Source organism: Myotis lucifugus, unplaced genomic scaffold (assembly GCF_000147115.1).
Source record: "Myotis lucifugus unplaced genomic scaffold, Myoluc2.0 scaffold_235, whole genome shotgun sequence".
NCBI lineage: Eukaryota > Metazoa > Chordata > Mammalia > Chiroptera > Vespertilionidae > Myotis > Myotis lucifugus.
The window spans coordinates 1,450,963-1,472,379 of NW_005871283.1; the positions used below are offsets into that span (position 1 = coordinate 1,450,963).

At 43.9% G+C, this 21,417-nt stretch overlaps 1 protein-coding gene across 1 annotated transcript in view; it reads right to left on the reverse strand.

Moving 5' to 3' along the window:
- Nucleotides 1-760: 760 nt before the first annotated feature.
- Nucleotides 761-21,417, reverse strand: part of DLST (dihydrolipoamide S-succinyltransferase) — a 33,764-nt gene continuing 13,107 nt past the window's right edge. Inside the window, exons 3-16 of the mRNA XM_023762179.1 lie at nt 21,369-21,416; nt 18,727-18,775; nt 15,777-15,832; nt 15,566-15,640; nt 15,288-15,343; nt 14,354-14,465; nt 12,360-12,515; nt 11,222-11,295; nt 10,285-10,382; nt 6,041-6,171; nt 4,469-4,542; nt 4,080-4,163; nt 3,251-3,418; nt 761-2,331 (exon numbers count right to left, since the gene is read on the reverse strand). Of these exons, the coding sequence (XP_023617947.1) occupies nt 2,197-2,331; nt 3,251-3,418; nt 4,080-4,163; nt 4,469-4,542; nt 6,041-6,171; nt 10,285-10,382; nt 11,222-11,295; nt 12,360-12,515; nt 14,354-14,465; nt 15,288-15,343; nt 15,566-15,640; nt 15,777-15,832; nt 18,727-18,775; nt 21,369-21,416 (1,316 nt within the window). The 3' untranslated portion in view covers nt 761-2,196. The remainder of the gene's footprint in view (nt 2,332-3,250; nt 3,419-4,079; nt 4,164-4,468; nt 4,543-6,040; nt 6,172-10,284; nt 10,383-11,221; nt 11,296-12,359; nt 12,516-14,353; nt 14,466-15,287; nt 15,344-15,565; nt 15,641-15,776; nt 15,833-18,726; nt 18,776-21,368; nt 21,417) is intronic.

Genomic DNA, 21,417 nt, shown 5'->3' on the forward strand with positions numbered 1-21,417 from the left:
CACCTCCAACCACTGCTGCAAGTCCAAGTTGCTTCTGGAACCTCTGGGCCCCATCTGTGCAATAAACACTGTACATGTGGCACTGTGCCAGGCTCTAAGCCAGAATCCTATAGTCCCAGACCTTATGGGGCTTACAGTCTACCTCCTTATAGGTTTACTAGAGAAATGAAAGTTAGCACCAGGTCCTGGGCCTAATAGAAAATTCTAAAATTCCTTTCATTGAACCCAAATTCTACCCTTGGGGAGCCACTCTGTTCCTGGGGCAGACCTTCATACAGAAATGGCACTACTGTAAGCAAGATCAGCAGGCACGGACTGTGTGGAAAGACCGGGTATATTTAAGCCTGGAGACCATCATGCCAGTCACCTGGAGTCAGTCTCGGTTAACTGTCCCTCTCCCTCGCAGACCACTGCTCCCAGGAGGTAATCGACCCTCATGGTTCTTACTGACCTTGGTATCCATCCCAGAAATAATGCAAGTGTGTTGGTGTTTGCAGGAGCCTCAAAGGTGGGAACCAGTCTCTGCCCAAGAGCCCGGCTTGCCAGGCTTTGAGGTGTCAACTGGAAGGAGGCCAGGGCGCTTCCCTGCCTGCAGACAGCCCACTTCCATTGTTTGTCAAATCAGTGCAGTGTTAACTTACTTTAACACTCAGATATCACAGGGTAACCAAAGGGACCTTAGGTGGCTTTCAATGCCAATAACCAGTGTTGGAGACTTACACCACCTCAGTAACCAAAATGAACACAGAAGAACAGGAACTCTGCTTGAGAACTTTTGCCCTTTAATTTGCATTTAAAATCAGTTTCTTTAAATATTTCAGTTACGAGTTCTGAATAGTGAAGACATAGCAGATGCTGCAGGCACTCAGTATTGGCTCCCATCCCTTCCCCCCACCCGTCCCCCAGGCCTTACTTCTTTGAGATACAAGTGGGCACTCTGCACTAAGTAAGTGGCTCCCATGTCCAGTGTCAGCAGCCTCAGGCCTGAATGCAGTTGGATTTAAAGCAATGAAGCCTGGTAGCTTTCATGACAAGACGTGTACATTTAACCATGTTCCAAGGAATTCCAATGACTGTGTCCAGACCCATCAGGCAGTACCTCAGAGGAAACATCGGTCACTTCCCCCGTGTACTGGCATCTTGGGGCTGGTTCCCACCAGTCCACCCTGCCCCAGACCCGTGCTCTGCAGAGGAGCCAAAGCCCCACTTCCCAAGGGCCATGATCAGGAAAAAACAGAACTGCCTCTTCAGTCACATGCTCATACCCATGGAATTTAAAAGCTCAAGTCAATCCGAGCCTGTCCACAGGAAGCCTCCCTCCCCCAATCTCTACCAGGCTCCAGTCCATCCTCCACTGCCTTGATGTACTAGAATCGGCTCCAGATGAGAACAATGTGCTAGAACGGTTCCTAGCAACCTAGAAAGGTTGGCACAACCATAGCTGTGCCAAAATGGGTTTTCCTGGTGTGAGGCTATGACAGAGAATGTGAGGGCAGGCCTGGCTTCTGTTCTCTTGTTTATAGCTATGACCTCAGGGGGAATCTGCCCTCTCCCCCTCCACACTGCCAACACCTCTCCTACCCAGGTCCCCCGGCCTGTGCTTCCTGGAAGAGGTAGTAGAGGCATCCTGAAGTCAATGACAGCTGAGAAGGAAGGTGCATTTCAGCAGCAAAGCAGCACCTTGGCCTGTGGTCAATACCTCCACAAGGTGGAATCAAGTGAGAATGTGCACAGCCAGGGCAGAGGCTGCTCTGAGCGTGGGAGGCACAATCCTCCCAGGCAGCTCTGGAGAACACACTTTCAAAAGACTGAAACTTAATCCCATGGTCCCCAGTGGTTTCCCTATCGTGTACTGGCACGGGGGAGAAGCAAAATTATCTCGGCAGAGGGTTAATGAAGAAAGGCAGGGATATTAATGAGCATCTGTGAAGGCTCTCTCTTTCTCTCCCTCAAGCCTAAGGAAATAAGATATTCGAGTATTAAGAGAGGGGTACAGAGAGAGAGAGAGAGAGAGAGAGCTGGTAGGAACACCAAGAAAGACCTGCGACTGCTGGTTATATAGTGCCCTGGCTTCCTTGCTTGAGGCCAACAGCATGTGCCTGTCTGTCGCCAGGCGAACCCGGGACCCACATGGGGCAGAGAGAAGACTGGTTTTCAGTTCCTGCGTGGTCAATGTGTTGGGTGTGTGACTTCCTCCTAAAGGTCCATTAGGAGGATTCTGGGATCCTCTACCGCTGCCTTGATTTTTCGGAGGAAAGTCACAGCCTCTCTGCCGTCAATTAGCCGGTGATCATAGGTCAGTGCCACGAACATCATGGGCCGCACCTCCACCTACAGAGAGAGGAGGGTTATAGACTCGTCTGCGGTAGCAGAAAAGCCCCGTGGAAGTGGGGAAATGAGGGAAGTTCTGTGCCTTTCCTATTGGTGTTGCTCTAGATACAATATTTCCGAAGACCAAGCCTTATCCTTAGTGCACAGCTCCCCTGCTTGCCCCACTCTGAAACAGAGAACAGGAGTCTGCACACTGCCTTTTTAAACAGACTTTACCCTTCATTCGTTTTCTAAAGGAAAAGTTTCCCTTTCAGTCTGGCTTGAGGGTTATAAATTTAAACCTGGGGTCCACAAATTCTCTGAAATTGTATGTAAAGTAGGGTGTGTGAGCATTTTCGGGGGGAGTTGGGGGGGGGAGATCTATGATTTCAGACTCACAAAGGAGTTAGTGACCCAAGAAAGTTTGAAACGCAGTCCCAGAAAATGTTTTCCTCCTGACATGTCTTTTGGGGCCAGCTCCAGACCCTGGGACTTCCTTCCCTGAACCCCCGGAGAACCTCTAAGCCTTACCCTACACTTAGAAGCTCGCGGACTGCTCTGCATTATCCTTTTCCTGGGCAAGGACCAGGTCCCCAACTGTATCCCCACTATCTTCAGCACCTAGAGAGTGAAGCCGACTGACTGTCCTAGATGAAGGAGCAAGCTTTCCTAGCTCAACTGTCCTCAAACTTTACTGCACCAGAATCATCTGCAGGTTCTGCTTCAACAGGTCCAAAAGGGGGTCCAAGATTGTGCATTTCTGGTAAGTTCCCAGATGATGCTGATCCACATACCACAATGAGAATCAGTGCCTTAGCTTTAATTAGAAACTAAGAGATGAAACTTAAGCCTAAAATTACAGTGAATCTCACAATTAGCACTTAGTAAGATTTCCCTCTTATCACCTAGCTCCTAGGACATGAACAGTGATGGTTCTTACCTTGCCTCCCACAGCCACTGGCCTATCAAAGATGGCGTGCATGCCTAGGATGGCAGACTGAGGGGGGTTGATAATGGGTGTTCCAAAGAGGGAGCCGAAAACACCTCCATTGCTAATGGTGAAAGTACCACCATCCATATCTTCAATGGCGAGTTCATTCTTCCGGGCCTAAAAACAGAGATTACATCATTGCAATTTAAGGTCAGATGAGCTTTCTTCACCTAAAGGAAACCCAGAAGGCTCATATCTGAGGTCAACATGGCAAGACCCAGCTGTAACATGAAAGTTGTTCAACTGAGCCCAGCCAGTGTGGCTCAGCGGTTGAGCGTAGACCTATGAACCAGGAAGTCATGGTTCAATTCCTGGTCCGGGCATATACCCAGTTGCAGGCTCTATCCCTAGTGTGGGGCATACAGGAGGCAGAATGAGTCTCTCTCATCATTGATGTTTCTTTCTCTCCCTCTCCCTCCCTCCCTCCCTCTCTCTCTCTCTCCCTCGCTCCCTCTTCCTTCCTCTGAAATCAATAAAAATATATATTTTTTTACAAAGGAAGTTTTTCAGCTGAGATGCTCCACCAAAGGACAGACACAAGGCCTTCAGGTCCTTTCCTGTTCCAGCAGGTTCACTTGATGAGATCTTCAGTCACGAGAGCATGCTAAGCTCTGCCCAATGTCTGCACTTCAGCTCTAGTGGGTGAGAGGCTATGCACTCTTACGGAACAACGTGAGGCTCCAGCTCTCCGAGCATTGCTCACTGGCAAGCCCTGCCTTCCCCGGGCTGCTTCCCTGCCCTGCCCTGCAGCTGAAACACATGCTGCGTTCTACTTTACCTTCTCTCCTAGTTCAAAGATGGTTCGCTCAATATCTGCATAATTCATTGTTTCCACGTTCCTGATGACGGGAACCACCAGGCCCTGATGAAAGTGAAAAGCGTTTTCAGTTACAAATTAATAGCACCCTGTACAGTTATAACTCCCTGATTCAAGTCAATGGTCTCCCCTTCCCAGAATATCTAATTACTCAATTTGATTAACACAGTCTAAAATATTTAGGCTTAACATTAAAAGAATGTGGTATGTTCAAAAATAGGTTACTCTTTTATTAATTCCCTTCTAAAAAGACAGAATTACAGACATGATCTGTGCCTAGCTGTCTGCTTCTTCACACAAATAAAGGTGAGAATCTAAGACGAGAACCCCCATCTCCTGTCCCAACATACCCGTGGGGTGGCCACCGCAACACTGATGTCAATATAATCCCTATATACCACCTCTTTGGTTGTATCGTCAATCACTGCAAGAGAGAAAACACGTGTTACATACAACTCCTGAGGCCTAGGCTGATGAGGTAATATTTGCATTAATAGAGTAACAATCCACAGTGCCTGGTACAGTGTGAGCTGACCAATCAGTATGAAAAAAAGCACTGCATTACCAGTGGCAAACTCCTCTCACTCCCATACTAACCAATCGTAACATCTCCCAATGCCCACACTGAGCCCGACAGCCTGAGCATAGGGCACCATTTCTTTGGCAGCCCTTGCATGGGCTCAGTCCACTGGCTCACGTACGGTAAGTATGCATTTAGTTCCTGTGAACAAGCCTTCCCTTAGCTGAGAACCGCTAGGTTTTGCCCGTCTGCTGTCAACTCGCAAAAGGGACAAGGCAGGACGGAAGGCTCTTCTAGGAGGTTCAGGAGGAAGCAGGGTGGTCTGGCTTTAATAGTGATAGCAAACAGCAGCTGCACATTTAGGTCTAGTGCTCATGAAAAAATAGGCTTGGGAATCTTTTCTGCAGAAAAGTGTATGTTGTATTGTTAGACAAAGACACCAGGAAAAGCATGTAAATGACAAAGAGGCCACAAGAACTCAGAAATGCCTAGGTGTATGGGCAGGCAGACGACCAGAGAGCACCAATCAGGAAGCATAAGAAGAACTGAAGAAACAAAGAGGTAATATATAGGTAAAACAAAGACAGCCCTCCTATCTACCTAGGGCATATCACTTGATGGAAGGGACTAGGGCTTCTATTTCTAGATCTTTAGGGACCCTGGCCTTGCTGAGGGTTGCAAAAGTGTCAATGTCACTTCTCCAATCTTTCAGGGAACAGAGAAGTGTCTCAACGGGAAAGAACTGCTTGATAGGTCAACATTTCAATGATGTAGGTGAATAACACAAAGAAAACGAGCACAATCTTCCAATGAGGCCCATCAACCAGAAATCAAAGGTCACCCTGGAGCCTATGCCAAGTGTGGAAGTCAGGCCCCAAGATAACAGAGCCCTGGGGAAGGTGAGGAGTGCCAGACAGGACATGAGCTTCCACCCTGACATGAGGGGCCTGGAGAGCTGAGCTGGCTGAGAACTTCCGAGCTATGCACTGGGAAGAGAAATCACTCTGTCCATTTAATGGGGACAAAGTAATGATGATACTATTTCAGGAAGGTGAGCCAAGAAATCCCTAAGAAACACACTCATGTTTTCACAGGTATGAAATTAAAAGTTTGGTCTGCCTGGCCAGTGTGGCTCCATGGTTGAGCATTGACCTATGAATCAAGGAGGTCATGGTTCGATTCCGGGTCGGCACATGTGTAGGTTGCAGCCAATCAATGATTCTCTCATCACTGATGTTTCTATCTCTCTCTCCCTCTCCCTTTCTCTCTAAAATCAATAAAAATATATTTTTTTAAGTCTGGTCTGATGACCCCCACCCTTGTGTCTGTGTTTGTTGGAGCAGTTCTGTGTTCATACACATACCTCCCAGGACCTCTGCAATGCTGGCCACCACAAACTCACCTGCATTTACAACAGGCTGTTCCTGCAAGGCAAAGGCTGAGGCCTTCACAAATGCCGACATGAAGCCCAGTTTGAGGTTATGTTTCTTCAGAAAAGCATCTTTGTGCCGGGCCCTCATATCCTGGATGTTACTGCAAAAAACACATTACAAAGCAAACTGACTATAAGTGAAGCCTTGATTCTGACTTTCATACTGGTTTCCAACTCCATGTACATGATTGAGTAAGCTTTTCCCCTTCACTCTGTACCGTAAAGTTCAAGTTGTGAAATAGTCCACTAAAGGTCAACACAATAACCTTCCTTGTTCCTTTACCAAAAAAACCTGGATACAAAGGAATCAGGTCCAAGCTTTCTTTAAGGTGGGCTGAGCCCTGGACAGGCTCCTTCATACTCCATAAGTCAGAGATTTCAGTGACAAGATAATATGGACAAGAACTCACACAGCACACCAATATCCTTGCCCTGGATGAGAAAGTGATTTCTAGCTACACTAAAATCATGAGCTACCTACCCTGGGGGGGAAAGGTTTTTAAACATAAAATCCACAAAATAAACAGTATTCTTTTTCTTATTAAAATTATTTAAAAAACCACCAAACCTGATTACAACTTCCTTGTGACATGCCTCCTATCTCCTAATTAAGACAAAAACAAACCAACAAACAAAAATTGCACAGGTAAATGGGCTCCCTGTGAGCAAAAGCAGTCATACAGAAGGGTATAACCCAGTGTTCTTTTAAGCTGATGGCAAAGTCAGTAGAATCATTCTTCATCTCCCAGAGTTATCAGCTCCATCACTTGTTCCTTCCAACAGGTGCCCCACTACATGCGAGGGTCAATGCTGGACACAACGATAATCAAGACACAGCTCTTGCCCTTAGGGTCTGTTTAATGGGTGTGGATTCCTTGGTCTTTAGGAACGTGGCCATGTGTGAGCCTAAGCTTCCCAAGTGTGAGCAGCAGTGCCTTCTGAGAAGTCTCTACAACGAGAACAGCCTTTGCTCCTTCGGGACCGGGTTTTCTACATATACACCATGTGCATACTGCCGTGAGTGGAAAATGGCTTTCCCATCATTTTGCTGAAGAAACCCCAGTATTTATCGAAATACAGTTCTGTGATGGAAATCGAATTTAACTTTATTTCAGACCCAAATGCTCAGTTCTCCCTATAATGGCCTAATTCAACATTAGCATGAAAGATAAGATGATATAACTTTAACTCACCCTTTCAGACCTTTTGTTTTTCAAAAAGGAAGTTTTCCTAGGAGGATTGATTGAGTTTAAATGTTTGTTTTCCTGAGTCTAACCTTATTTAGTGCTAGGATTACCACCCTAAAGACATTACTGGTTCCCAAGACACAAGAGCTGCAGAAGAGGGAAAGAGAAGTGATCAACATCTCTGCTCTCAAACCTGCCCCAATGCTATTGTCTGGTCATTAAGTAGTTTCTATTTCAGAGCTCTGTCCTTGGAGGCAGAGGCTGGGACAATAGGGAGAGGAGAAGGTTTCTCAGAAAGGCCCCTTATGGGTTAGCTGATCAGCACAAGACCCAAAGGGCACTCGATCTAAACCAAATTACTGACTGCAGCGAGACCCCAGGCCATTGTTAAGTGACACCTCGATTAGCTGCTAAAAGGAGACCCAACTATTATTCCTACCTTCCAATCAAAGCTGTTGAGCCAACTGAATCTTTCAAGGCCACAAATATTTACATGTTTTGTCTTAAGAAATTGGGTAGAATTTCAAAGTCCAATTCAATTTGTGCACAATTTGGCCCTAATGCATTGAAACCTAAGCTGCAGACTTTGTGATTTATTAGTCAAGGTTCTTCCCCACATCCGATAGACAGGAGAGAAATCTCTAGCTTGAATGACATCCAATCTTTTTAAGAAGCTTCACAACAGAATGGATGATATCTAGTGAAAGAGGCCACAGAGCCCTCCTCTGCAAACAACGCACACTGTCAAAAACCATCCCCTCCTCTACACTTTTCAGATCCCTTCCAAAGGAAAACAACTTTCCCTAATGAAAAGTAGACTAAACACTTAGGACCAAAAGAAACAAAGAAATGCCCTGAAGACTCAATGACTTACCCCTGAATTAAATATAAACTCGTATCCCTGTTATTCCATTCCTTCCCATACACATTCCTCAGAGCAAATTTCTCAAATGTGTCTTGTGCTATCCTGTCTGTCAAGTCCACATTGTTAACATCATCTGGAACAATCTTTCTCCACAATGTTACCTGTGTCAAAATGCTAGTTGTGTCCTGGCCAGTGTGGCTCAGTGCACCGAAGGTCTCGGGTTTGATTCCCAGTCAAGGGCATGTACCTGGGTTGCATGTGCAGGAGACAACCAATCGAAGTGTCTCTCTCACATCTTTATCTCTCTCTCTCTCTCTCTCCCCCCCCCCTCCCTCCCATCCACTCTCTCTAAAAATAAATGGGAAAATATGCTCAGGTGAAGATTAACAAAAATAAAAAAAATTAAAAAATGGCCCTAGCCGGCTTGGCTTAGTGGGGTAGAGCATCGGCCTGTGGACTGAAGGGTTGCAGGTTTGATTCCAGTCAAGGGCGCATGCCTGGGTTGCGGGCTTGATCCCCAGTGGGGGGTGTGGAGGCAGCTGATCAGTGATTCTCTCTCATCATTGATGTTTCTCTCTCTCCCTCTCCCTTCCTCTCTGATATCAATAAAAACATATATATTTTAAAAATGCTGGTTGTTCTCTTTTCTCTAGGAAGCCTTTCCTGACCTACCCTCCCTACCTCTTCCGCCACCTCAAAAACAAATATCTTTCTCTTTTCCACTTCACACTCTTTTACCCTTCTGATACTTACTTTATGTTTACCCACACTAGACAGTAGGCTCTAGAAGGGTAGGGGCTCTTTCACTCATTTTTGTATCCTCCTCAAATACATATAATATCTTATACACAGTTAAGTGCTCAAAAAATGTTAGATTTAACTACATTCTCTTCCCTAGAGTGCTGGTACTTGTAAACACCAAAGTCTTTTCAGAAAATAGGCGAGTTAACAATTAGCTTACTACAGAAATGTGTGTACAGTAAGTCCTCATTGGTATTATCACTGCTAGGTTCTGTGACTTTAAAGAAAATGATGTATAAAGAAACCATTTTTACCACAGGCTAATTAATATAAACAAAAGTTAAGTTCCTACAGCCTCTTTAACATTATAATGAAACTATGTTGAATGAAACAACTTTATTCGAGAACCCAGTGTGCTAATTTGAGTTAGTCCCTTAATTTAGTTAATATTCTGAGGTTTTCCTTTGAAAACACCACTTGCTTTATTTATTTTTTTCAAATATATTTTTATTGATTTCAGAGAGGAAAAGAGAGGGAGATAGAAACACCAATGATGAGAATCATTGATCAGCTGCCTCCTGCACACCCGCGACTGGGGATCGAGCCCACAACCCGGGCATATGCCCTTGACCGGAATCGAACCCGGGACCCTTCAGTCCACAGGCTGATGCTCTATCCACTGAGCCAAACCAGCTAGGGCAAAACACAACTTGCTTTCCATTTCACTATCAAAGGTGGGAAAGAGGAAAGATAATACAAGCCTGTGCCTTTTTACCAGCACAGTTCTGAGTCTCTCAGGAACATGTGTGCGGCGCAGTCTCTGGGAGGGTGGGATACCCTGGCTCCGGGCACTGTCAAGTGGTCCTCCATCCCAATGGGTAGGCCCTATCTTTACTTGGCAACTCAACACCAGTCATCAGAGTTTAAGACTATTTTCAGTCTCATTTATCAGAAATCACAAAATTTAAGTATAAAAGTCTGAAAAGCTAAGTTTTTAAAATATATTTTTATTGATGTCAGAGAGGAAGGGAGAGGGAGAGAGAAATAGAAACATCAATGATGAGAGAGAATCATTGATTGGCTACCTCCTGCATGCCCTCTACTGGGGACCAAACCCACAACCCAGGCATGTACCCTTGACCGAACCCTTCAGTCCACAGGCCGATGCTCTAACCACTGAGTCAAACCAGTTAGGGCTGAAAAGCTATGTTTTTTAAGTCAAGAGGAGGCAGGCACAGTATTAACAGTTGATGAGAGAATGACACCAGTGGGTCACTCTGTTTAAGTCAACAAGCAATACAAAACAGGAAGAACCTCTTCCCTGCTCAGGCAGTTTTGGAATTAGCACTAGTGGGGACTGGGGCAAGTTCAAGTGTCCTCCAAGAACAAGGGTATGGAAATAAGAGGAACAGAGCTCTCACCTCATGTCAATCTCATTGAAAGTCGTCAGCATTGCACATGTATTCTGGGCCTCCTTCAGACGCTGAGCAATGCGTAGCCGCATCCTGTTCATTTTCTCCTGAAAGTGAAAGTGGGACCAAGTATTGACAACCTGGGTCTCTTTGGATCAAGCACTCCCCATTTGGCCTGTGGGAGTAGATGGCCAGGCCTATTAATATCTAAGTACAACGAGAGCGCCAGCTTTCCTCTTTCCTGTGGCCTTGCTCCTGTGAGCAAGAACAAGGAAACAGACAAAAACTACTCATTCAGACTCACTTAAAGTTTGACCAGAAATGGAGGCCCAGGAAATGGTTTGATTTAAAAACCAATTTATAGAAAGGAAGAGTGTGGTGTGGTGTAGGGCTAGTCAGCCAAGGGATCACTACAGATACGGCAATTTCTAGTGTTAAAGACTTGCATGAGAATAGCTACTTGTGGAATGGAAACTCTGAAGCAATAACTTTTGAGGCTATAGTATTTTAGGAGGCATTCTCTCAGGCAGAGAAACCCACACTCTTGACCATACTTCCTTGAGGTTTTATGTCTGCCCCTGATAGCTACTGCTACTGTGAGGCCTCAGCTAGGTATCCCGGAAGTATAGGGATAGAGCTCACTAAACCACCTCTCTGAAGTGTGTTAATGCACTCTTCCCTCCCACGATACTAAGCTACCATCCCTGCAAATAATTTACTCACCCAAGACAATTCAGTGGTAGCACAACATACTAGGAAAAACCACTGGACAAGTGTTCACTCAGGTCCTAGTCCTATCATTTGACAGTCCATGACTATGAACAAGTCACTTCCCAAACTCAGTTTCCCTGTCAAGGTCAAGAGAATAAGCAGCCAGCCAATCAAATGCAGGCACTACCGTGCCCATACTCCACTAATCTCAATATGCCCTCTGCCTCGGGCTTACCCGATGTTCTGTACGCAGACCTTTACCAGCTCCTGGCTCAGCTACTGGAGCAGCAGTGGGTTTTACCGCAGACACTGAAAAGAAAGTGGGGTTGGGAGGGTGGGGTGGGGACAGCTGCATCAGAAAATGAAACATTTACTGAGTATGTGCCAGTGCTTTCATACTGTATAGTCACCTAATCGTCAAGATATTCTGGGGTAGCCCTAGCCTGTTTGGCTCAGTGGATAGAATGTTGGCCTGCGGACTGAAGGGTCCCGGGTTCAACTCTGGTCAAGGGCACATGCCCGGGTTGTGGGCTCAGTCCCCAGTGGGGGGTGTGCAGGAGGCAGCCAATTGATGAGTCTCTATCACTGATGTTTCTCTCTCTCTTTCTCCCTTCCTCTCTGAAATCAATAAAAATATACTAAAAAAAAAAGATATTCTGGGGTAGCCCTGGCCAGTGTTGCTATTTGGTTAGAGCATCAGCCTATGCACCAAAGGGTCGCAGGTTTGATTCCCAATCAAGGGCTCCTACTTGGGTTACAGGTTCGATCCCCTGCCCTGATTGGGGTGCGTGCAGGAGGCAACCAATTGCTGTGTCTCTCTCCCTTCCACTCTCTCAAAAAAGAAAAAAATATCCTGGGGTGAAGATTAACAAAACAAAACAAAAGATATTCTGAGGTACACTGGTACCATTCCCATTTCACAAATTAACAATCTGCTCAGAGTAGTTAAGTAGCCAAAAGCCACACAGCTGTAAACAGAAAGCTGGAATGCAAACCCAGGTGTTCTGATACAAAGTCTACAGTTCTTTCTACAGAGTAGCCAACAGAGCCTGTTCAGAGGCATGATTAGTCTCAGACTTTGCCCTGTGAGAAAAAAGACACATGGGAGCCCTGCCAGTGTGGCTCAATGGATGAGCTTCGACCTATGAATCAAGAGGTTGTGGTTCAATTCCCAGTCAAGGCACATGCCCAGGTTTCGGACTCTATCCCTGGTAGGGGGCATGCAGGAAGCAGCCAATCAATGATTCTCTTTCAACATTGATGTTTCTATTTCTCTCCCCCTCTCCTTCCTCTCTGAAGTCAATAAAAATATATATTAAACACACACACACACACACACACACACACACACACACACAGGAGTGAAGGCTTACCTGGTTTGCTAGCAGAGGGTTGTGAGGGTGAGGGCACTGGTGGCATCTGAGTGGGTATGGATGCTGCAGGAGGAGGAGGAGCTGCCGATGCTACCGGTTCTGCCTTTGGGGCTTCGGCAGCAGGGGCTTCAGCTGGCTTGGCCTTAGCAGGAGCAGCTGGAAAACAAGAAAAACAGATGCCACTGTCTGGAATGGAAAGCAACCAAATCACCGATATAAGAAGAATTTAGCAGCAAAACCTCTATCTCCAATCAATTAACAAATGCTTACTAGATATTCGCTATATATGCAAGGCACTATAAGTTACATATAATGATATAGGCACCATTCTTCTATTCTCCAGGGCTTCTAGATCCTACATAAGACCTACTGAATTCAGCTGCCTCCCTAATTTCACAAATATCTACTGATCATCACATATGGAAGAATATAGTTAACTATTAAAAAACAAAATTTAAATAATCAAGTGTTCATTTAGACTTAAGAGTTCAAAGCATTTCATTTGGATGATGCTTATAAGACAATGAGATGGTCAAGTAATAAACTCACAAGGTTAAATTAGATGTTTATTTTGATCTTACCCATCTGGACATTATATTTGGTTTTATATTTAAATTAGAACTATTTTTTTAAAGGAATAAATGATCAAAAGAAGGAATTCTTCAATTGAAAAATCAATCTTCTTCACTAGCCTTCTACTGAACTTTCTTTCCATTCTGGGCTTCTATACTGCCCTCACCAATCTCAATGATGCAATCTACCATCTCTCTGCTATATATTTTAACAATTAGAAAGAAACTTTAGTATATAGCATTTAACTGAGAATTAGGAAAAAAGTTATTTTCACCCTGATCGGTTTGGCTCAGTGGATAGAGTGTCAGCCTACGGACTGAAGGATCCCAGGTTCGATTCTGGTCAAGGGCATGTACCTCGGTTGCGGGCACATCCCCAGTAGGGGGTGTGCAGGAGGCAGCTGATCGATGTTTCTCTCTCATCAATGTTTCTAACTCTCTATCCCTCTCCTTTCCTCTCTGTAAAAAAATCAATAGAATATATATATTTTTTAAAAAGTTATTTTCTGTTCTGTTCTCTAATACTGACTGTAAGGTCCAGTACAAATTCATTTGCTTACTTCTCATTTATTCTCAAGAGAAATACCAACCCTCCCTACAAATGTTATGGGAACAGATATAAAAATATTGCACTGAATTCTCCATAATAGACACCATGAAACATTGCTTTTTCTCACTTCTCACTTTAGAACAGTAGCTCTCAGCTCTGGCTGTGTATCAGAATCACTTGGAGAGCATTAAAAACCACACACAAACACACGAAAAACTATGACAGACGACCAAGATCTTGTAACCTCAGATTTAATATATCAGAATCCCTGGACTATGGAGTCTAGGCATTTGTATTATTTTTTAAAGCCTCCATGTGCTTCTGATGGCAGGGTTGAGGGGGAAAAAAATCCCTGTCTTCAGAACCTTCTTGATTTCTATCATATTTTTAAGAAAAGGTCCAGCATAAGAAACATACATGGAAAGAACAGAATACTATGAGGTTTATTTATTTAAAAATATTTTTTGATTGATTTCAGAGAGGAAGGGAGAGGGATAGAGAAATAGAAACATCAATGATGAGAGAGAATCACCAATCAGCTGCCTCTTGCATGCCCCCTACTGGGGATCGAGCCTGCAACCCAGGCATGTGCCCTTGGCCAGAATCGAACCTGGGACCCTTTAGTCCGCAGGCCGATGCTCTACCCACTGAGCCAAACCAGCTAGGGGCTATGAGGTTTATTTTAATACCATTTTCTTCTAAAACTTGACATTTAAAGTTCACATTATATAAATATCACCCCCCTCTATTCCCTCAACTAAGGGCAGCTGGAATGCCAAATTGCCTGAGGTACCAAGGAATTAGTACATTATGCTCAGCCCCAATTCCCCGGGCAACACTGAAGGCCTGGACAACTAGGGGAACTTCTTTACCGCCAGTTTTCCTGAGTGTGAAAAGAGGAGTGCCTCCTTCAACTTTTCCCCCATCAGGTACCAAAAGAGCTTCAATAACGCCGTTTGCTGGTGATGGAACCTGCACGGATGTCTGGAAAAGGAAGACAGATGGACAAATTTTTACTCAGCATTAGAAAATTAATTGTACAGAATCTCAAATATGAGTTACAAGAAAGAGTTGCAACACAGATATACAAGACCATGCATAAAAAAATGCCAACGCAACACTTTCGGGATGAGAGTATGACAAGTCAATGCTACTGTGAAGATTCACTCTTCACTCTTTATGTCCTTTCTCAGAAACATTAAAGCAGCATTCAGTTCATAAGTTTCCAGGTGATACTTGAAAAAGAAGTGGCAACAAATTGTGCAGGGTCTTACACACAGGCACAAAGAGCTACAAAACTATTACTAAAGTACATAGTACATGCACCTAGAAAGGCGATTTTCAACCCCTATGCTGAAGCGCACTGGTGTGCCCCAAGAATTTTTAAAATATGCAATACCTGACTATTTAGGCAGGGGCACTGACCTCTTTTCCCTTAATTTTTCAAATTTTAAAAAATGACAACAGACAACACAATAGCAGTCATCCAGTGTGAATGAATAAAATTATACCTATCTTTTTGTCAGAGTGGCAAAAATATAATACTTTTTTTGGTGTGCCACAGAATTTTAGTAATTAGTTTATGTGTGTTATGAGATGGAAAAGGTTGAAAATCACTGACCTAGAACAATCTAAATTAAACCTTTTTTTTTCTTTTTTAATGAGCTATTCCAACATTTTTACAACTGTGCTTAGAATCAGTTAAAGATGATCTTTAAACAACAGTTAAAGCCCTGTTTCTTTCATTAAGTTAAGAAACCAAGGAGAGACCTTAAAAAAATTGGCACAAATATAGGACAAGCCTACCTTGTCAGTTTCAATCTCACAAACCACTTCATCTTCTGCAACTGTGTCTCCAACAGCTGAAAAAATAGTCAAAGGCTACCTGTCAGGAAGGCCTCCAGTAGCCACAAAATACCCTTTTGCAGATATAAGACCCCTTTCCTACAGGGCCAGGATAAAGCAGGCCACATGTAAAGAAAAGGGTGGGGCCATAGGTTCTACTGATTATCATTGGGGGTGGGGGAGATAAGAAAAGACTTTTAGGAAGTATTTCAATTTAAGTGAGAGGGCACTAATCTTACCTTTCTCCCACCTGACATCCCCTTCTGTGACAGATTCTGCAAATGCTGGGGTTTTTACTGTAATCACATCATCCTCTAGGAAAAGAGAAAAAAAAAAAGAAAGAAAATCACACATAATCCATAGTTTTTTTCCTTCAATTAAACTCAGACAATTGTTCTCTTCCCATTAAAACTCCATTCCCAAGGCAGGGAGCTGAAGGCAGGTACTTACTGCACACAGCCGTAGTTCTGAAGAAGCGAACACTGAAGACACTACTATTGTTAATGCTAGAAAAGAAACAAAAGTAAACTCCTTTGGCCAGTGAACCACTCACATTTTAGGCACCATGGATCACCTTCCCTTTAAATCAATGATTCTTGACCCAGGGTGCCCCAGTGTCACCTGGGGGAACTTGCCTAGGCCTCATCCCGAGATTCTTACTTGGCAGGTCTAGAGCCGAGCCTGGATGGGATGCCTTGAGTGCCCTAAGTAGTGAGCTCATTGTGTGAGTCCAGGACCCTATGCTGCAGTGAAATTCTCTTACAAAACAGACTTACATTTGGTTCTTTGAAGAAAAAGATAAGCATCTTGGTCCTTTGCACACTCACCAAAAGGACTTATCTTTCTGATCAGGTTTTTTTCCCTCAACCAAATCCAAGTAAGATCAATTTCATGCCCTTGTGATACTGCCATTGTGCCAAATATAATGAATTTCTGTCCATAGGATTGCAGATTTAGATTAGATAAAGCAGCTAGTTGAGACAGTTAACGTGGAAGTGAAATAAGGTTATTCCCCCATGCACCAAAAAAAACCCCCAAAAACCTCATATGGTGTCTCCTCATATGGACTCATTAAAGCGGAACCTCAAAAGACCAAGGAATTTCTTGATATGACACTAACTTTAAATAATGTAAACCAGAGAATGCTACCACCTTGTATGCCAGAAAGTGTTAACAGTGGTTACCTCTGGAGAGTGAGAGGCATAGATATATGTATATGGTATCTATGGTTATCTGTTACAAACATACGCATTTTGGGAGACTGCTTCAGACTGACGGGGACTTTCACTTTGTGCATTTCAGGACTGTTTGACTATTCTATACCAAACACCTTTGTAATAGGAAAGTAAAACAGATTTAAGTTGCACTTTGGTATTTTTAACCTTTATAAAGTCAAAATAAAATCTACATTAAACCAAGGGGGAAAATGTAAGTTATAACAAAATACAGACCACAAAGCGTTCTGTATAAAGTTTATAACCGTGTGTAACTACATGATCATGGGCAAGAACCAACGGGTAATGCAGAGACTGCTCTGTGAGGACATGCAAGAACCTGGAGCACTGGCTGTCTCTGGGAAGAGGAACTTGGTGGCACTGGAGGACAAGAATAAAGTCTTCTCATAGACACTTTACTTTTGAACCATGTACATGTATAACCTATTAAATAAAAATATAAAGCCAAAAATAGTTTTACAATAAAAGATTTTAAAAATAAAGTGGGTAGCCCAGTCGGCGTGACCATGGTTGAGCATTGGCCTATGAACCGGGAGGTCATGGTTTGATTCCCGGTCGGGGCACATGCCTGGGTTGTGGGCTCAGTCCCCAGGTGTGGGGCGTACAGGAGGCAGCCCATTGGAGATTCTCTCTCATCACTGATGTATCTATCTCTCCCTCTCTCTCTCTCGTCTCTCTCTCTCTCCCTTCCTCTCTGAAATCAATAAAAATATTTTTAAAAAATAAAAATAAAGTTATTCACAGAAAAAATACACAACACAGCCCGGACAGCATGGCTCAGTGGTTGAGGGTAAACCTATGAATCAGAAGGTCATGATTAGATTCCCAGTTGGGGCATATGCCTGGGTTGTGGGCTCGATCCCCAGTGTGGGGCCAGCAGGAGGCAGCCAATCAATGATTCTCGCTCATTATTGATGTTTCTATCTCTCTCCCTGCCCCCTCCCTTCCTCTCTGAAATAAATAAAAAAATATACTTTTTAAATACACAATACAAAAGTTACTAGATTCGGGTGATAGCCTAATCTAATGTGTAATCTAACCCCTCAAAGTTTAAGGTTCTAAAAAATAATTTACTTTCAAATAGTTATTTGTTATATTTATTGCATGTAGGTTTGTGGTTGCTCCAATTTTCATAGAAATTGCAGATGAGTAGCACATTTTGAATCTAACTTTTTTAATTATAAAAGTATTAGACGTTCACTGTAGAATATTTGGAAATAACAAAAAGAACATTTACAATGGGATTATACAAGAGAGAAGAAAATGGAATCATTTTATAAACTGCTTTTTTTTTTTTTCACTTATCATAGTGTGAACATGCTTAACCAATCTCTGTTGTTTGGCCATTTGAGAGAAATCTGGGGACACCAGGATTTCTTTAGTATAGATTCCTAGAAATGGAATTGCTAGATCAAAAGGTTCAGACTTATGAATGCCAAATTGCCCTCTAAAAATAACACATCATTTTATTTTTAAAAATCCCATTGAGATGCACAGTGAAGAAGGAACTAATCTGCTGACTCTTCATTTTGAAGATTTCCCTGCAGTAAAAGTAGCTTGATAGCTGTTTACTACGTAACTAGAGAGCATCCTCTTACCACCACCTTGAAAATACTTGGAAGGGAAAGTAACATTAAGCAACATTCATAAGCAGAAGTTAACCTGAAACACACATGGGTGGCCTTTGTCCAAACTTTGCATTATGCAATAACATTCCCTCCAAACTAGTCAAAGTCCCAGGACTCAACAGACTAGTCTTTTGCTTTTACTGTTTCTAAAATAAATAGCTATGCTACATCAAGAGGATCCTCTCAACCTCCACAATAAATGTAACCTCCAGCCCTTGAGCTGCACTTGTATCCAACCAGAATACTGTTTAGGAGCACCCTTCTATATCTATTAGCCATAAAAAGAGGATTCCAACTCCAGTTTCATTATAATCTAAGCACCTTAGGACAGGCACACTCCTGGTCCAGCACTGGACGTGGGGCTGAAGCTCAAGGTACATCGCACATCATAAATTAACATCCAGGTTAGGTCTAGGGACTCAACCTAATTCTAGAATTCTAGCCCTGGAAACCACTGAAGAAAGCAAATGGTCGAATTTATAAGTGATATCTTAAGTGCCCTATGGCCACATAACTGTACTCCCCAGTGATACTTACGCGATCGTCCTCCTGTCAGGGTAACCTGGTCCCTGACATAAGGAGACCCCTGCAAGAAACAAAACAACTCTTAACCAACAACTCTTATCTTATACAGGATACCTGTTGGGAATGAAAAAGAAGTCCGTTCACCCTCTAACTCTGAGAAAGAGTAGTATCAACTACAGGCAACAATATAATCTTTATCACACAGAGTCCTGATTCTTAAACTTTTCCACCAAAATGACCATAATAGCAGAGAGCAGCAGGTGTATGGGGTTGACAGTGGGTATGTGGCTGAGCAGGAAAGGGGAGAATTCTAAGGGCATAGCCTGAAGTAGTTTTATCTTATTTACCTTAAAATCCATAAATTTTTATTATCCCTATTATGTTTTCCAAATAAATTGTCTCTACTCCCCAAGTCTTCAAATACAACTGAAGCTTTCAGAAAGCGGGCGCGCACGTACAGTGCGATTGAACCTTCGTGGCCCATGCGCAGAAGTCGGTATTTTGTGGAAGAGCCACACTCAAGGGGCCAAAGAGCCGAATGTGGCTCGCGAGCCGCAGTTTGCCAACCCCTTTGCTACTGGTAAACCCTAGTAGCAAAGACAGGCTTACTTTAGGCCCAGGGTCTGCAGCTGGTCCTAGTAGTCAGCAAGTAATTATCCCTCCTTTCAGTTTACTGTCTCTTCCTGAGGTCTTCTAGTCTGGTAACACACAACAGGTAGGAGTCCTTTCTGCCCACCGTCCTTCTCACAGATCACTGCATTTCCCCAGCTGAACTAAGTACTATAGCTGCCTCACCTGAATATGTGCTTTCATTTTTCCAATCTATTAAGAATCCTTTCTGAACCAGGGTTCGGGAGACACCAAATGAGAAATCTCTCTTGTGCTCACCTCTGCACAGACACCCCTTGGGTTTCAGAGTCAAGTAAGTCACCTATGTCCACAGCCAATGACTCTACAGCACAAATCCCAAGTATGCTAGCATGTTTTGAGCTAGAACAGCCAGCAGTCCATGCTGATTTTTAGAACCCTGAATCCAATTTAGAGTTCAGCCTACAGCAAGTTTCACTTGTAGGGTTTATAAAAAGCTTTCACATAATGACCTCATTTTGATTTTCCTGTCTCACCATTCCCTGAAGTAGAAGCACCATCTGCCACTATTCCCATTTTATAAGTGGGGCTTCCGGAGGTGAAGCTGCTAGCCCCAAGGTAAAGCCCTAAGCCACAATGCAAACCCCAAGGCCAAGGCTCTTTCCAGCCAGACATGCTTCCTTTCCGTTTCTGTGACTAGTCAAGTCTCTTCCTGCCTGAAAACCTGTACACAAGCAATTCATTTTACTTGGAATATAGCTCTCTTGGATAACTATGTACTCTTCAAGGCTTGGCTTAAATGTTACTTCTTTGGGGAAGCCTTAACTAACATTCCCACAGCACTCTCCACCTTCCCAAGCTGGGCTACCTCATCCCACCCTCTCCTTACACCCTGCGCTTCCCTTTCACAGTAATCACAATGTAAGTACATCCTTATGTGTACATAAATGTATACATGCTGTTTCTCCAGCTAGCACAGAAGATCCTCGAGGGGAGAGACCATCTGTATTTCATCACCTAGAACAGTAGTAAGAACTCAAATAACCTGTTGAGTACATGAGGAGTCAGTCTTGACCAATAGTAGACTGAGTGACCTTGGTCAAAGCATTTAACCTCTTAGCCTTGGGTTCTATGTGTGTAAAATAGAGAGAATACTCCTCGTACTGTTTCTTAATGATTAACTGAACGATGCACAGAAAGCACTCAGAACACTGCTTGGCACACAGAAAGCCCACAACAAGCTCGACTCATTCAACAAATACTTATTCCAGGATTATAAACAATTATTGGGATAAAATCTAAGTTCCTTCCAGTAGTCTCCACACCATACCATCTTCTATCTCATGCCACTCTCTCCCTTAACCAGAATGCTCTGGCCAAATCACCTTTATTTTATTTTTTTTCCAGTTCCCAAGCACGGCTAAGCTCTTTCCTTCCTCGGGGACTTTGTACATGCGTTTCCCTTCCCTTCTCCTACTCTGCACTGGGCTGGTTTCGGTCACAGCCTCTGGGTAACAGCCTTAATACCACCTATGAAAGAGGACTCTTGCCCTCTCCGATTTTGCTTGGTAGATAGAGCATCGGCCTGCGGACTGAAGGGTCTGGGTTCGATTCCGGTCAAGGGCACATGCCCAGGTTGCGGGCTCGATCCAATGAGGGGCGTGCAGGAGGCAGCCAATCTCTCTCTCTCTCTCCTTCTCCCTTCCTCTCTGCCACCCTCGCCCTTCCTCTCTGAAATCAATTTTAAAATATATATTTAAAGAGGACTCTTCTGTCCACCTTCATTTGCTTAGCAATCTACACTTCCTTTCCCACCAGACTGTAAGCTCCAGGAAGGCAGGCATGTCCCACTGCTGTGCCCTAGGGGGGCCTCGCTAGTGCCTGACACAGTGGAGACTTAGTAGCCACGGACTAAACGAGTGAGTGACAGCTGTCGTTACTAAGCGGCATCTGGCTTCCCTGCTCTGTCTGCACGTTATGGGGAGAAACACAGGCAGCCCGGTTTCCTCGCCGCCGCCTCTGCCCGGGAGGAGAACGTTTCAGGCGACGGCAAGGGCAGGACTTACCGGGCAGGGAGCGTCTCCGAGAGGGCAGCTCCCTGTGGAGAAAGAAGAC